The 16,263-nt window shown below is 33.5% G+C and overlaps 1 protein-coding gene across 6 annotated transcripts in view; it reads right to left on the reverse strand.

Moving 5' to 3' along the window:
- NKAIN2 (sodium/potassium transporting ATPase interacting 2) overlaps positions 1 to 16,263 on the reverse strand; it is a 959,061-nt gene that overhangs the window by 400,776 nt on the left and 542,022 nt on the right. For all 6 annotated transcript variants that reach the window (XR_002126191.1, XR_002126192.1, XR_002126193.1 and 3 more), the window contains one exon: positions 8,336 to 8,416. Coding sequence is in view for 3 of the 6 variants with exons in the window: in XM_019662136.1 (XP_019517681.1) it covers positions 8,336 to 8,416 (81 nt within the window). In the remaining 3 variants the exon portion in view is untranslated. The remainder of the gene's footprint in view (positions 1 to 8,335; positions 8,417 to 16,263) is intronic.

Consider the following 16,263-nt stretch of genomic DNA (forward strand, 5'->3'; position numbering starts at 1 on the left):
TCATGGCAGCCCAGCTCCAGGTTGAGCTGTTGTTCAGCATCTTAGCTGTGGAGGGCAGTGTCACTGGCCCTCATATGTGGGATCCGAACCGGGAACCCAAGCCAGTTCTTAACCATCGCGCCACTCAGCCGGCCAAATGATTCAACTTCTTTAACAAAATAAAAGAATGCTCAGGTTTTTAATTAATTTCAAGATGTAGTCCAACAAATTTGTCCATTTCATTGTGATTGTCAAATATATTGGCTTAACTTTTTCCAGAATACACAATACTTTCTCTTCCTATCTAATCTGTAGGGTCCTTTGTGATATTACCAAAATATGTTTTTACTTATTTTTCCCCTTCATCTTTCTTAACTGCATTTTTTAAATTACCAGTTTTAAGGAAACAATGGACTTTATTGATTTTTTTATTCTACTGCATGCTCAATGAATTCTGCTATCATCTTCATTATATTAATCCTTCTACTTCTGGAGGTTTCATTTGCTATTTCTTTATTAGCTTCTGGACATGGAAGTTTAGATTATTGATTTTACAGCATTTCTACTCTTTTAATATCTCTATGTAAGGTCATATATTTTACTCTAACACTTCTTAATGCCCCTGATATTTTATCAAATCAAATATTTTCTAATCTCCCTTCCAACCTATTGGGCCCATAGGTGACTTAGAAAGATATTGCTTAATTTCTAAGCAGTCACAGTTTTTCTAGCTTGATTTCACAGTGGTCAGAAAATACCTGCTGAATAATTGGAAATCATTTTATATTTTGAGCATTCTAAATTTGAAATTATTTTATAATTGAATCTTCTATATGCCTTTGAAAATAATAGGTATCCTTTTAATGTTTGGTGTAGTGTTGTACATATGTCAATTAGGTTAAGTTTGTTAATTATATTGTACAGATAGTCTATATCCTTTTGGAATTTTGATCTGATTCATGTATTCAGAGAGAGTGTTAACAATCTCCCACTATAATTATGGATATGGCTATTTCTCCTTTTAATTCTGTCCACTTTTACTTTATATATTTTGAAGCTATAAAATTTTACTCAGGTAATACTAATTGTAGTATATTTATGTGGACTGACCTTTTTATCATTGACATACCCTGTTTATCCTTAGTAATGCTTTTTGCTTTAAACACTGCCTTGTCTGGTATTAGGATTATTACACCATGTTTTGTGTTTACATGTTATACCTTTTTAACTTTTTTTTAACTTTTTGATTTAAATCCTTGTATTTTTGGTGTATCTCTTGTAGACAATAGATAGTTGGGTGCTGTGTCTTTATTTACACTGACAATCTTAGTCTTTTAACTTGAGTATTTAGTTTATTTACATTTAATGTAATTTGATATATTTTGGATTATAGCATACATCTTGGTATTTTTTTTCTTGTTGACCTTTTTGTTAACTTTTTCTCCTTTCTTAGCTTCAATTGGATTAATCAATTATATTATTTATTTATTTTTAATCTATAGTTGGTTTTGGTAAATATGCTTTTTTAGTCATTACACAAAAATTACTAATTCTTAGAATATTATAATCTAATATAAATATTATCTTTACCATTTCCCTGATAATGCTACAAACTTAGAACACTTTAATTCCTTTCTGCCTTTTATGTTATTGCTGTCATGCATTTTAGTTCTATATTTAAATTCCAAAAGACTTTACTATGATGGTTTTGCATTATTTTTACTCAGATATCTATCTTTTCAATTATCATTTGCTTTTCCTGAAATTCCATTTTTATCTGGGATTTTTTTCTTACTGCATGGAGAACTTTCTGTAGTGTCTGTTTTAGTGCATATTTGCTGTTAATAAATTATCTTAGCTCCTGCCTGAAAATGCTTTTACTTCACCTTTATTTTTGAAGAATATTTTTTGCAGGGCATGACTGTCTAGGTTGCCACTTTTGGAGCAGTTTGGAGGTGCCATTCAATTGCCTTCTCGAGTCATTGTTTCTATTGAAAGGTCAATTGTCAGTCTTTTTGCTGTTTCTTTAAAGGCAATGCATCTTTTATATTTGATGGCTTTTAAGATTTTTCTCTTTGATTTTCAAAAGTGCTCCTAGCTTATACCTGGATATGGTTTTCTTGGTATTTATTTAACTTGAGATCTGAAAGTCTTCTTGAATCTGTGGGTTGATATATTTAATCAATTTTGAAGAATTCACTGTCATTATCACTTAAGTTATTGTTTCTGTCCAATTTTACCTTTCTCCTCCTCTGGGTATTCAATTATTTGTATATTGAAACTTTAGCAGAGACCTATATGTTTCTGACATATTTTCTATAATTTTATCCTTTCTTTTTTAACCTCTATGCTTCAGTTTGGATATTTTCTATTGGCCTATCCTCCAGTTCACCACTCTTGTCTTCTAATCTTTAAAATCTACTGTCAAACATACCTAATGAGTTCATACTTTTAAATATTATGTTATTCAGTTCTGGGATTTCCAGTTGATTATTTATGTAGAGGCCAAATGTCAAAGGGTAAATTCTTTATCTCCTATTTTTCCCATTATTTTGTTCAATATACTTTGTTGTTTTTTTAAGTCCTTATCAGGTAATTACAATATCTGAATCATATGTTGGTCTGTCTCAATTGTCTATATTTTCTTAACTTTTAGTAATGAACTTTAGCATATATAGGTATTTTTAATTGCCTGATATCACTCACAGAAATAAATTGTAAAGGACTAAGACAATACTATCTTTCTCTTGAGATGTTTTCCTTTTTCCTCATGGAGACAGATAAAACAAAGGATGATCAACTTATTTCAAGCAAGGATTATGCTGAGTAGAGCCTGGATTTTAGCCCTGATAATATTTACTGTATATTTCCTTTGCCCCTGGCTCAATCTCCAGGTTTCTCAACTGTAAGTCTAATTTATTTTGCAGAACTTCTCTCCTATCTACAATCTCTATTTTGCAAGAGTGCCAATTTTTTAAAATTCTGCTTTTAGTCTGTTCATTTATATTTTTAGCCTTACAAAGAATTCACCAAATGTTCTAACAAGAAAATTATCCATGTGCTCACGACCCAATCCCTCAAAGCTATGCTAATTTATACATACCCCAGAAATACCCTTCTATGGGCTCAAAGCCTGGATTATTAGCTTCCTGTCCCAAAGAGAATTAGCAGATGCCCCCAGAATACAGTATCTCAAATGGTCAGCACATCTCTTTGGGTACTTATCTTTCCAGAGTATCATTACTTCAGCAGATCTCTAGTCCTTTTGACTTGTTGGTGTCTGAGGTTTATAATACATACAAAAAGATATTATATTAAAAAAATCTATCTCTTGCTTCATCTCGTGGTCAGTCTATTAAGATTTCTGTAGCCCCTCCCACCGCCACATGACTCTTTTTCCTCTTATTCATTTTTAAAAATACAGTTTCCCTTTTTTTCTCCTCTGAGTAAGAAGTGAATTAAGGAAGTTGGATTCTTTGGGGATGATGATAAATCTTCTTGGGCATGTTAAATTTAAGGTGACAATGTAATTAGTTGACATGACATCCGCACCAAGTTGGAGATGTGAAACCTTAACTAAGCAACAAGGGCAGGACAGAAGATGTAAATTTAGGAGGCATATGCATAGAGATGATTGTTTAAATTATGACAGTCAATGGCATTTTCAAGTAAAAGAATGCAGACAGAGAAGTAGAAAGATTCAAGGACCCTAATCCTTACTTTAGGGGTATTAAAAGGACGTAGAAAATGTAAGCATAGAAAAGGGAATTGAAAAAGTTAGGAAATACACAGTTCAATTCAATGTACTATTAAAGCAAACAAGAAAAGATAAGCAGTGACTATTTGACCAAATTATAATAGGTTGGTTCATTTCTATTTGGGGAAAAACTTACATATTTAATTCTTAATAACATGTAGGATGTTTTATTCTATACCCTAAAGCAAAATCTACTTTGATGGCTGGGAAATGAAAAATTTCTAATTAGTTTAGTAACAGTTAATTGAAGTTTTCTTAGACTATATTTTTACAGTAAGAAAAGCAAAATAAAAATAAATGAATCCACAAAATTGTTCTCTTGATATTTGTTTAATTTAGTCTTAAATTAATTATCAGAGGAACTCTTTATTAGTAATTACATAGATATTTTTGCTTCTTGATGAACAGCACTAAATCAAATTTAAAAAATGATTATAAGAGATTTTTCTCCTTACAACTTTTCTCCATATGAAATCATAAAACAAATCTTGATACAAATATTGACTTCATTAAGCAGAAAATATCCAAATATCAGATACCTCTTTAAATGAATACTATTTTTTAATGAAGCAATAAAACTGGGATTTTGGCAGTGGTGCATTATTCCATACAGCACTCACATCCGGTTTTAAAGATCTGTTCCCTATAGCCTACAGTGTACGACAGGTTTTATCTCCTTCCTGTCTCTTATGTCTGCAAATGTGCAATTTTATTTCCCAAAGCTTAAATAGGCCACATTCTTACATTTATTATATATCAACATTTTAAAATAAAAAAGTTACATCTAGATCTCTAAAGAACTCTCAAAAGTATTCAAATATGACAGCATTCTAGAAGTTGCTATTAATGTATTCATTCTGAAACACACATATCACTAGGTATAATTAATTGCTTTAGGCTATGTTTAACGAGATAAGTTTCTGATAATATAATAAAGCCTGAACGATGCCTACCTGCACCCTTAGTCTCAAAGGGTTAAAAAGAAACCTATTGGGTAGTTGTAAGTGTAAAATAATTCCTTGGTTACTCCTCCTTCCTGCTCTGTAACTTTACTGTTTTATGTCTAAAGATAGTTGCAGCATTCACTAATGGTGCCCCATAAATCACAAATAAAGAAACTGAGATCTTAAAATAGTCATTCAACGAACGTGTTATAATTTTTGTGTAAAAGTCATTTACAATAGTATCACATCCAATAAAGTACAGACTTTTACAGATTACCAGAAGACCACTAAATTTTTCCTGTGTATGACTAATGAAAAATTATTTCATAAATATAATTTGCCCAGGTGACGAACCCAATAGGTGAATTACCACATTATCTGTGTTTCCTTTCTAACTGCTATGTACTTTGAAGTTAAAAATTACTACAGGACAAATAGCAGATCTCCTCTCTTCAAAAGTACTCAAGTCAGTTGATAGCTGGGATTAATTCCTATTTCTTTCTAATTTATATGTGAGCTAGGGAATCATAACTGCCCAGGATAACACAACAGAAAAATAAGACTATGTACAATCAGGATTCTGAAAACTATTAATCCAATAAATAGTCCAGGACATTGAATGCTTAAAGGCAATTGCCTACAAAGTTAGCACACACTTTGGGCTATGAGCTAATGTCGTCTTTGTTTCCTTAACAGGACATCTACTAAAATATCAATCCAAGTTGTTACACACTGTATGATGCTTTAGGATATTTAGTTATGACACTAATATCTAAACCATTTATGTAAACAATTAGAAATAGTTATTATGCAATGTATGTTTATTTGTTGCTATCATCTGTTGCTATCACTGTTTTATACTACATTCCCATTACATTAATTTAACTGAGATTAAAAAAAAATGTAAAGCAGTTTCTGTTGTGGATTTGTTTTATTTTTCCTTAAATCTTATGGGGATAATTAAAATATATTCATTGATATTCTAATAATCATGTTAGATTTACATTTATTTTTCAATGAAGAAAATACTAACTATACTACTATATGTACAAAGAAAACTGAGAATCAAATAGGTCAGTGCTGCGTATCATATTATTATAATATAATAAGCCATTCCCTTACTGAATGTACACATTGGGCTGGTTAATGGCTCTAATCTCTGTTTTGCTCATTAGTACATGGCTGTTACATTGGCAGGAAAAGCAGAAAAGACACTGTGGAAAATGACCATACAACATTCTAAATTATTTTAACAGGTAACTAAAGAGTGCTTTGTTATTTTTACTTTTTATCACTTCTTGCCTATTGATTATGAAGGAATCACAATTTACAAAATATTTAATGGAAATCAACACACTTCTTTCACATATATAAACCATAGAATTTTTTTCCTGATTCAATTTTCCATATTTCTCTCTCAGCCTGAAACAAACTGACCCATTCATAAGGTCAAACTATTTTATTTTGGGAGGTGAGTAGGTGGGCTGAGAAACAGTTTATATTCTGTAATCTAAGTATTATCAGCAGTTTCAGGAGTACCATTTTTGAGTTTTCACCGATCTGTGCATTTTTCAATCACCATTGCTTCCTTCTGTCACAGTATTATTTGAAGACTGTGAGGCAGCTGCAGAAGCTAAAGAATTAAATGGTATAAATATTCTTTTCTCAAACCCTTTGAGTAGGAAAGGGAGGAAAAACCTGTTACAGATAACTATATAACTTTGCCCTTTATGGTTTCCTTTTAGATTATTTGTTAAAAATATTAAATTTTCATGTGCTCTGCAGAGCCTAGCATTGGTTTATAAAATGAAAAGAAAAGGAATATTATTAACTGCTTCATTGCCAAGGCATAGTCATTATCTGCCTATGTGCATTAGACGAATTCTTAAGTCATTTGGGTTGCAACAGTCTCGAACAATAATGTTTTAGGATATGCCCACTCTGTGGTTTCAATACCCATGTGCAAGGTCATGCAATCACAAGCTTTATTTTGTGCCTGCAGTTATCACGTGGAGCAGTGAACACAATTACTGGTGCAGCCAGCATGGCTCAAATCTCTCTCTCTTTCTCTCTTATATTAAACAAACTCTTGCTCTGCTAGATCATTTTACTCAGCCAATACTCCTGAATAGATGCCTTCCAATTTTTAAGGTGATGATTTAAAATTGAAAATATCATTAAAAGTCATTCTAGTGTGGAATTTCTTTGAATAAAGTGAATCATAAAGCAACAGAGATATATAAATTGGGTAAGGAATTCAAGCCCTTGGGAAGTGTGTATTGCTTTTCTGGCACAGAGGGAATGTGAGTTCTAAGGAGCAGTCTTGGCTGTGTCCTTCCTAGAGACACCTGAACAATTCCTTTTCATTGGTCAAGCTTCTTCCGGAAAGGACCACCTGCTGCTAAGAGTGTGGAGGACAATGCACTACAAGAATCATGGAAATGCCTCTACCAGGTCAGATTTCGAAGACAGCCTTAGTGAAGATTTGCCCAAAGTCTGATCATAAAATTACAGGTTGCAGAATGCTTGGTTCTATCTTACAGCATAATGTCACCTTATTTTTATCCTTCATCGTTCGCCCATTGAACAAAACAAATCAAGGTTATTTACACTTAATATATACAATGAAGAAACATCTTTATAAGTGCTCAGAGTGTTTTGTGAAACTCCTGTATGCTAGATTATAAATGTGCATTACTATGATCCTCACCCCCCCCACCACCACAATATAGAGCCCTGCAAAGGTAATTCCTGGTGACTTTCTGGCTCCTTTTTTGCCTTTTAAAGCAGGGTTATCATCCCTGGGTTTTTAAAGTGGCAACATCTTTGCAGGGTCTTTTTGTTCTAATAAGGGATAAGTAAAAGAACATTTTACAAGCCATCTTTTAAAGTTAACATGAAGAGGTACAAATTTGCAACCCACCCAAGGGTCTCAGGCAAGATATACTATTAATACTACTTTGAATGGATTATCTCATTTAACTTATTTGCTGTTAATTTCATTCCAATAGAAGGATGCTGGTTTTAGAGATCTAAAAACTACATTATTTCAATAGTAAAGGCATGCATGGTAGAAATATAATAGCAACACACACTCAAACACAACCCTACACACACTCACATGAGGACAGCACAAGCTAAAGAAACCTAATGAAAAAGCAAGTATTTTAAGTCTTTCCTGGACTATTTCAGAATGAAATGTTTACTTTATTCATTTATGTAATAAATTATATCCCCGTGGCAACAATTTTACTCAACTAAAGCCTATGAATTGTTCTAATTATTGCATTGCTATTTGGGCCCAATCAGAGAAAAACTTCAGCAGAGTAATAAGCAAACTAAGTGACTTAAAGGATCTTCAAGATTTCATCTCTGAAAAAAACTCCTAATTTGCTTAGAAATCTCTCATTAGTCAATGTTTTGAAAGTCTACAGCATGGTCACTGTAATAATCAATATTTCATACTCGTTTTGCTTTAAAAATGACATTTTTTAACACACTAAAACATTTTTGGTGGTGGAAAAGCAAAGATATAGATGAGACACCTTTTAATTTACCTTCACTCGAGGTGCATCTAAGGGAAAGAGCAGGGTGAGACACTGCCTTACTTAGGAAGAGGCTTGTTAACACACTACTGATGACTCAGGCAAATTACCTTTGAGAGGTCTCCAGCCTCCAAATAGAAGCAGATAACAAACACGTTCCACGTAACCCAGAGGACTAGCCAGACCGCATACTGTGGAAAAGCAAGAGAGAAATAACATACAATTAATTTTGAATGAGCTGAGTAATGTTCAAAGAGAACTTGAACTTTTGAATTCCAAACCTTAACATTAGTGGGAAATACTAGATACTGATTCTTTCTAAGGAACATGTACATTTATCCCTGTTGATTTTTTTCTCACTGCTATGGACTCTAATAGTATTATAGCTCAAACTTGTCTAAGGATCATTCTTAGGATTTTAGACAAAAAATACAGTAGCCCACATTTCTGTGTTAAGAGGGGATGATTATGGTTTCTAGGCATCTAAAAATAAATCACATGCTCCTATAGACACATCAACTACAACTCATCAAAAACAAAACACGTATCTTCCTTTAGCAAAATTGATCCCTGTATTTTAACATACAACGTTTCTCCAAGTTTCCTAGAGCCAGCTTCAAATCAGTGCTCATGCTTCTGTCTCATATAATCAGCTTTCTCTCTTTGGTGTCTTTTTTTTCATTTCCCTCTTCATCTTCTTATTTTATCCTCTCACCTAGGATTTTTTTTTTTTTACCAAGACATAGTTCTGATCCATCAATCAACTAAAATTTATTAAGCACCTAGAAGGCAACATGCTAGAAAGACACTGAGGATACAAAGATCAATGATAAATCCTCCCTGAACTCAAGTCAAGTGAGGGAACTAGACTAAAAGAGATAGAGATAGAGGGGTAGAGGGAGAGAGGGAGAGAGAGATGATTTTTATACTAGAATCATAAAATAAAATAAAAAATAGTGTGAGCAAACAAGGAAGATGGGAGAAATATAAAACATATCCTGAGAAAAAGTAGTCCTGGAAAGCTTAACAGAAACAGTGAAACACTTTTCATAATGGGTGAATCAAGCTAAATTCTGGACTTTACCAAATAAAAGTGTGGGGGCTTGGAAGGGCTATGGTGGGAGGGTGCTGTAAAAAAAAGAAACACCTGGTGTGAAATTTTTTAATTTTTTTTTAATGGAACAAGAGGATATCATGGAATTTCTCTGCTAAAAAAAGACCAATTGCTCTCATTCTTGACGAATTCCAGAATTTTTATTTTATAGTTCAAGGACCTCCATTATCTTGCATGATGTTAGTTTTTCAGTCTCAGGTTTCAGCTCATCACTAAAGTCATCATGGATTCCAGACACATCTGATTACTTGCTGTCGCAAGTGTGTGGAAAGCTACTGCATTTTTGTATGCTATTCCTTTATCTGTAATATATATATTTTTTTATCCACTAGGTACACCTCTTGCCACCTATGAATTTTATTTTTCTTCAACGGTCAATTTGAATATCACTTCCTGAGTGATATCCAATTGGAATCAGCTTATTTCTGCTTAATGCTCTAGTTAAGATCATGTTTTCTAATCTCATTTCAAATGTCTTATATCTATTTGGATAAACTCCTTGAGAAAGGCACCATTTTAAAATTTATGTTTATGTCTTTAAGTTGTTAATACTTTGCACAAAATAGGTACTAAGAAAATATTTTGTAAATCAATGAATGAATGGGGAGCAAGCAACATGGGGAAAATCTTAGTACTTTTCAGATGCAAAACCTCATCTCCCCACTTAGTTTTTCTGAGTATACTATGATCATCCATGCAGAGTGAGGATTGGGCCCTGCAGGGTGTGTTGATGGAATAATTAATGATGCAACTGTTTTCCAGGTGATGGGTTCATCTAACTGCTGAATAGGTGCAATGCTCAGTGATACTAAAGGAAGGGCAACACTAAATGGTCCAAGACAAAAGGAGGGGTTTGAGAGGCTTTTGGACTAGAGGGCTGGGGACTGCAAATAGGGTAAGGGAGCTGAAGAGGTTGCAGCAAGAACTCAGTTCTAGAACAGAGATCTCATGGAACATCTAAGTTCGCTCAATAATGTGACGTGTGAAATCATCTCACAAAATTAAAACAAAACAAAACAAAAAGAACCTTAAAATATAGACTTATTCAAAACTTTCACATATTGGGATTTTAGCTTTAGAAACGTAGTGAAGTGTAGTGTCCTACTTTAAGGGTAACAGGGTGAAGAAAAATACAAAGCGCCTGGCTGGTCTGGTCACTTGGTTTAAGCGACTAAGAAAGAAAGAAAGAATGACTGAATGAAGTGTTTTATCATAGCCTTTGTTCGTGGTAACACACTTTACACTCCTTACTTATAATGGAGAGCTAAATAAGCGCTATTTATTAAAAGCCAAAAAAAAAGAAGTACAATATTTGCTAAGAGCTGATACATGTTATCACATATACTAAATATCCCTGAAAATTTGTCATTGGTGAGCATGCTTCCTAATGGGGCAAAAGAATGTCAGTAATGCAGCTTTTCTATTTCCCAACTGAAATTATATTTTAAGCTCATTAAATGATGACAATGTTATCTGCATGCATCATGGCATAGTCTCTACTTAAATACTATATATTAAATATATAAGAATCTGCATGGGCTGGCCGAGTGGCTCGTTGGTTAAGAGTTGTCTCAATGCGAGCTCTGAGCAGCAGGCCCTGGTTCAGATCCCACATGGGCAAGTGACACTGCACCCTCTACAGCTAAGAAGGTGAACAACAACTTGACCTGGAGCTGGGCTGCCGTAAGCTACACTGAGTGGCTGGCAGCCAGTGTAAGCGGCTGGCAGCCAGCATGACCTGCTGTGAGCCACCGTGAGCAGCCGTCCATTGGCTGGTGACCGACTGTCTCAGCCAGGAAGAGCGCAATGATCACAATACCAACATGAACCTGTGAAGCGACGTCCTCCACAACTAGACTGAAGAACAAAAAAGGACAGCAACTTGTCTGTTCCCCTTCCCCAATTCCCCAATGCTGTTCCCTCCCCCAACTCCCCAATAAAATCTTAAAAAAAAAAAGCATCTGCAAACTTCATCCAGATTAATTTAGACATCACTTATATTTAGTTACTTACATTGATGTGTATATGTAAATGCAAATTATACTTAGCTTGGCGAAAAATAATCAAGTTGAAAAATTCATGTTTAGTCACCAAAATTAATATTTTTATGGAAGGATAGGTAAGATAATGGGTGCCATGCAAATAAATAGCATATAGAGACTAAGAACTTAGGACCTAAATTTGGCTTTGTTACTTAGGAGCTCTGTGGCTAAATTCAAGTCATGGTCTCACTACACTTGTTTCCTGGAATGTAAAATAGTCTTAGTTATAGTAGCAAGCTCACATGGTTTATATGAAAATAGAATAATAGAATGTTTAAAAGCAGTCAATATTTGAGTGCTCAATACAGGATGCAATTTTGTTATAATGATTATGTTACATCATCCCCTCTCATGTAAATAACACAGCAGTAATCCCCAAATTTTTATGTCCTTAGGATATCAAAAAATACATGTTCCACATAAACTTATGTAAAACATTCTTCCACGTATTGAACTTGGTCTAGGCTTGTTTCTTTTGTTTCCTTAATGCAACATATTCTTCCCTAGAATAAGTTTTCTTTTGTGACACATTAATGGTGATATTGACAGATGGCATTTTATGAAACAAAACTTGCTTCATTTGGTTTCATTAAACAAGAATTTATTCTTTGTGATTTACTACACTACATAATTATAAGCATTTTCTATATCATATTTTATGAGGTGTTCGATTAAAGTATTTATTAATAATGATTTTGCTTTCCTTTTTTTATCCCTTTTCTCTGAGTTTCTGGACAGATATTTTCACTGTATTGTATACTTCCTCACAAACCAGTTAGCTCACATGCACTCTACCTCATTAAAGATCTGTAAAAGAATTATCACCTTTAATGGTGTGGCAACTTTATAATAAACACAGAAACCAACACAATTCTACAGAAGGCAATCCTGTATTTGCATCATTACTCAAAAGCAGGGCTTTATCTAATTTAACTGTATCTCATTTAAGTTTACTCATTAACTTTCTCCCGTTTAACTTTCTTTTACCTCCTGTCTCCTTTTTCCTCATTTTATTACTCTTTTTTGTACCTGCTTTTCTCATTTTAGTAGCTGCCATTTATCTAAATCACATCTCCTCTAATGGAATTTTACCTAATTGCCTAAATATTGAAGATTTTGCATTCCTTTGTTATTTGGCCTGTGAATGATGTTTGTCAATAAACCCTATCCTTCATGCTGTTAAAAAAAATCACTCATCATAGTTATTTAAGAGTATGAAGAAGTGTACTAACTTCTTCCCAGTTGCTACAGCTAGTTGGTGTGATATAATTGACAATTGTTCAGTATGAAGGTAATTGAAACTGATCCCCTGCCCAGGTGACATAACCTAGCAGGATAACAAAGTATCATCACACTTGCCAGATAGCACCTAACTTATAGTTTCTGCTCTAAAGCTAATTTTTCTTTTTAGCCTCATCTTTTCTTAAAAAAAAAAAATCTTACACTTGATGCTTCAGGTAAAAATTATGACATTATCTGTAATGATAGATAAAATCCCACTTGTATGATTAAATTCATTCTTTAAGGGTTGAGTTCTGCAGGACTAAGTGGAACATTAGAAAGGTTGATTTAGCTTGAGTCTCCAATTAATGGTTAACATTATCAGCTGAAAAAGGTAATTGAATCATCATGGTTTCCTTGTTGTTATTTGTGACTCTAATGATGAAATCAAATTAGGTGTGCAAGATAAATTTGTTAAGGCTGTCAATCATGATAGGCCAAATATTGGCCAGATCCAGAGACACAATGATATTCTATGTGATGGTGACATAGTAACTATCAATAGAAAGGTAGAGCATCAGACTCAAGCTGATAAATATTTTCTTGGAAAATAATGAATCACACCTTACTGACACTGCCAGTGCTTTTCCACTGCTCTCTCTTACAATAAAGCTGCCTAAAATTAAAGTCTACATATTTTTTTAAATTATACAGTACATTTAACATACACAAAGCACATGAATCTTAGCATAAATTTTTTTAGGTTTTCATGTACACACATACACAGATACAACTTTTTCATTTTGATTTTAATTACATTCAATTTATAAATTAATGAGGGAAAACTCAAATCTTTATGTCACTGTATTAAGATAAGTTTTCAAGAAAAATTCTTGAAAAAGGAGGCTATCATTTAAGACAAATTACTATTCCTATGTTCCTCACCAATTATAAATGATTCTTAAATCGATTTCAGGAAAACACAGAGTTGCTCTTATAACAGGAATGTGTAAATGTGTACACACATGTACACACACACACACACACACAGAGGAGGTCTGACAATTAAGTACACAAACTTTGTTGCAACAACTTTTTTTGATATCGGAGGGATTATTCATTATAAATTTGTACCAACTGAATAAACAGTTAATCAAGTTTACTATTTGGAAGTGCTGAAAAGGCTGCATGAAAAAGTTAGATGACCTGAACTTTTCGTCAGCAATTCAAGGTTCTTACATCGTGGCAATGCACCAGCTCACAAGGCACTGTCTGTGAGGGAGTTTTTAGCCAGTAAACAAATAACTATATTGGAACACCCTCCCTACTCACCTGATCTGGCCCCCAATAACTTCTCTCTTTATCCCAAGATAAAGGAAATATTGAAAGGCAGACATCTTGATGACATTCAGGACATCAAAGGTAATACGATGACAGCTCTGATGGCCATTACAGAAAAAGAGTTCTAAAATTGCTTTGAAGGGTGGACTAGGCACTGGCGTTGGTGTATAGCTTCCCAAGGGGAGTACTTCGAAGGTGACTGTAGTGATATTCAGCAATGAGGTATGTAGCACTTTTTCTAGGATGAGTTCGCAAACTTAATTGTCAGTACTTGCATATGTGTGTGTATGTGTGTATGTATGTGTGTGTGTATATATATATATATATATATGTATACATGCATGTGTATATACATATATACATATATAGACAGATCACATATATAAATGTATATGAAAGACCTGAATCATATTAGTGACTTTCTCTTAAAAACTACAATTTCAAAAACTATTATTTAATGATGTTACCATAATTATTAGAAGACGAAAGAAGGTAGTATATTTAAAACACTAGTCACATGATTCCTAAATGCTTAATTAGGAAAGGAGTTGGGACAGTGAATCAGTTCACATTTATTAAGCACCAGCTGGATGCAAGTGACTATAACAGATGTTGCAGAAAAACATTAAAGGCTATAATGAAGTCACTTACTCCCCTAAAATGATTTATATTTATCATTGATACGCAATCAGTGCAATCTATAGGAATGGGTTCAGGTATGATGTTTTTAGTAGGGAGCCACAATTGTGTCAGCTCACCAGTATCACTGATATACTGCTACTATAAAAGAAATAATGTAAACAGTTCTAATGAACTGTGATAGCAGCTTCCCTAAGAAGGATTGGAGGAGCAAGCAAATCAGGCCTTGAAAACGCCTTTAAGCAGCAGTTTAGAATTATTAACAACCAGGTGTTTTAATATTAACAACAAAGGTGTTTTAAAAGACATAAATGTATACTCATAAGACAAATATCCCTGGTCAAAATGACTGGACTATACTCATCTTTTGCTGACAGTTAATTATATTTTAGCTTAGTTTTCTCAGCTTTAACAGCAGTATCATTTAGTCTGCTTAAGCAATCTCATCACTTTCTCATCCACTGTTACGATAAAAAAAGAGCAAAAGTGGTCCAAATAACGCAGCTGATTTCCTAATTTTGATCATTTTATGACCAGTGACGGTCTGCCTTATGATTTCAATTCTGTCTCCTAATTCATAAATACTGTTACTTATACTTCACTCTATAAAAAACATGTCCCTTAAGAGAAATACTTACATAAAAATACACTATTACAACCTCTAGCTTGACCAGGGATGATCTGATTAGCTAACCAGCCAGAATCTTACAGAAATCTGATTCTAATCATAGCCCACACTCAGATCATGGAGGAAGGCAGATTTCTACCTTCTCATTTTTGCCAATGCTGCTATCTTATGTTCAGTGTTCCTTGTGATTTTATATTTACTTAGATGTTGTAAAAATTGCATAACTTTTAGTTCATTTTAAAACCAGTTTTATTATGTTTTCTTTCAATTACAAAAATATCTTATAGAAAATTTCAAAATTTGAACATCAGAAAAGAAAAATTGGGAAAATATTATACTTAAATATAATCACCAGTATTACGGTATTTTAGTGTACCTGTTTCCATTCTTTTTTCTATGAATATATGATTCAATCATATGCATTTAAATTAAATAAGAATCTTGCTCATATTTTGCTATCTGATTTCTGACTTGATTAAAAATCTCATTGAGTATTCTGTAACATATATGTCAATTCAATGATGCACTTAGTCATTCAACTAATTCTCTATTGTTTAACTTTTTTGTGCTTTATTATTGTTTTATTTTGCTCAACTCCTCGACATTTGGATTACTCTTAAAACTGCTTAGTTTAGGGCCGGCCGAGTGGCTCAGGTGTTTAAGAGCTTGCTCAAGAGTCTGAGCTCTGAGCAACAGCTGTTCGATGCCCAGCCTGAGCTGAGCTGCTGCTGAGCTGCCAACAGGTGGTAGGATGGCTCAGCCAAAAAAAAGACAAAAAAAACTTAGTGGCTTAAAACTGCTTAGTTTAGTTTGACATATTAAATCATACCTGAAAATAGTTTGCTAAAACATGACTGTTTCTAAGACAGACTATAAATTTTAGACTAACGGGCATGATTTTAATGAACATATAAACATGGCTATTAAATTTTATGCAACTCCAAATAAAACACAGTATCCTCAATGGTATTCTTCCCTCTTGAAGCAAAAAGTGGAAAATAATTCCCTTTGATTGAAAAAACAGTGCTACTAATTCAGCCTGAAGACACTTGT

Source organism: Hipposideros armiger, unplaced genomic scaffold, assembly GCF_001890085.2.
Source record: "Hipposideros armiger isolate ML-2016 unplaced genomic scaffold, ASM189008v1 scaffold_367, whole genome shotgun sequence".
Classification (NCBI taxonomy): Eukaryota; Metazoa; Chordata; class Mammalia; order Chiroptera; family Hipposideridae; genus Hipposideros; species Hipposideros armiger.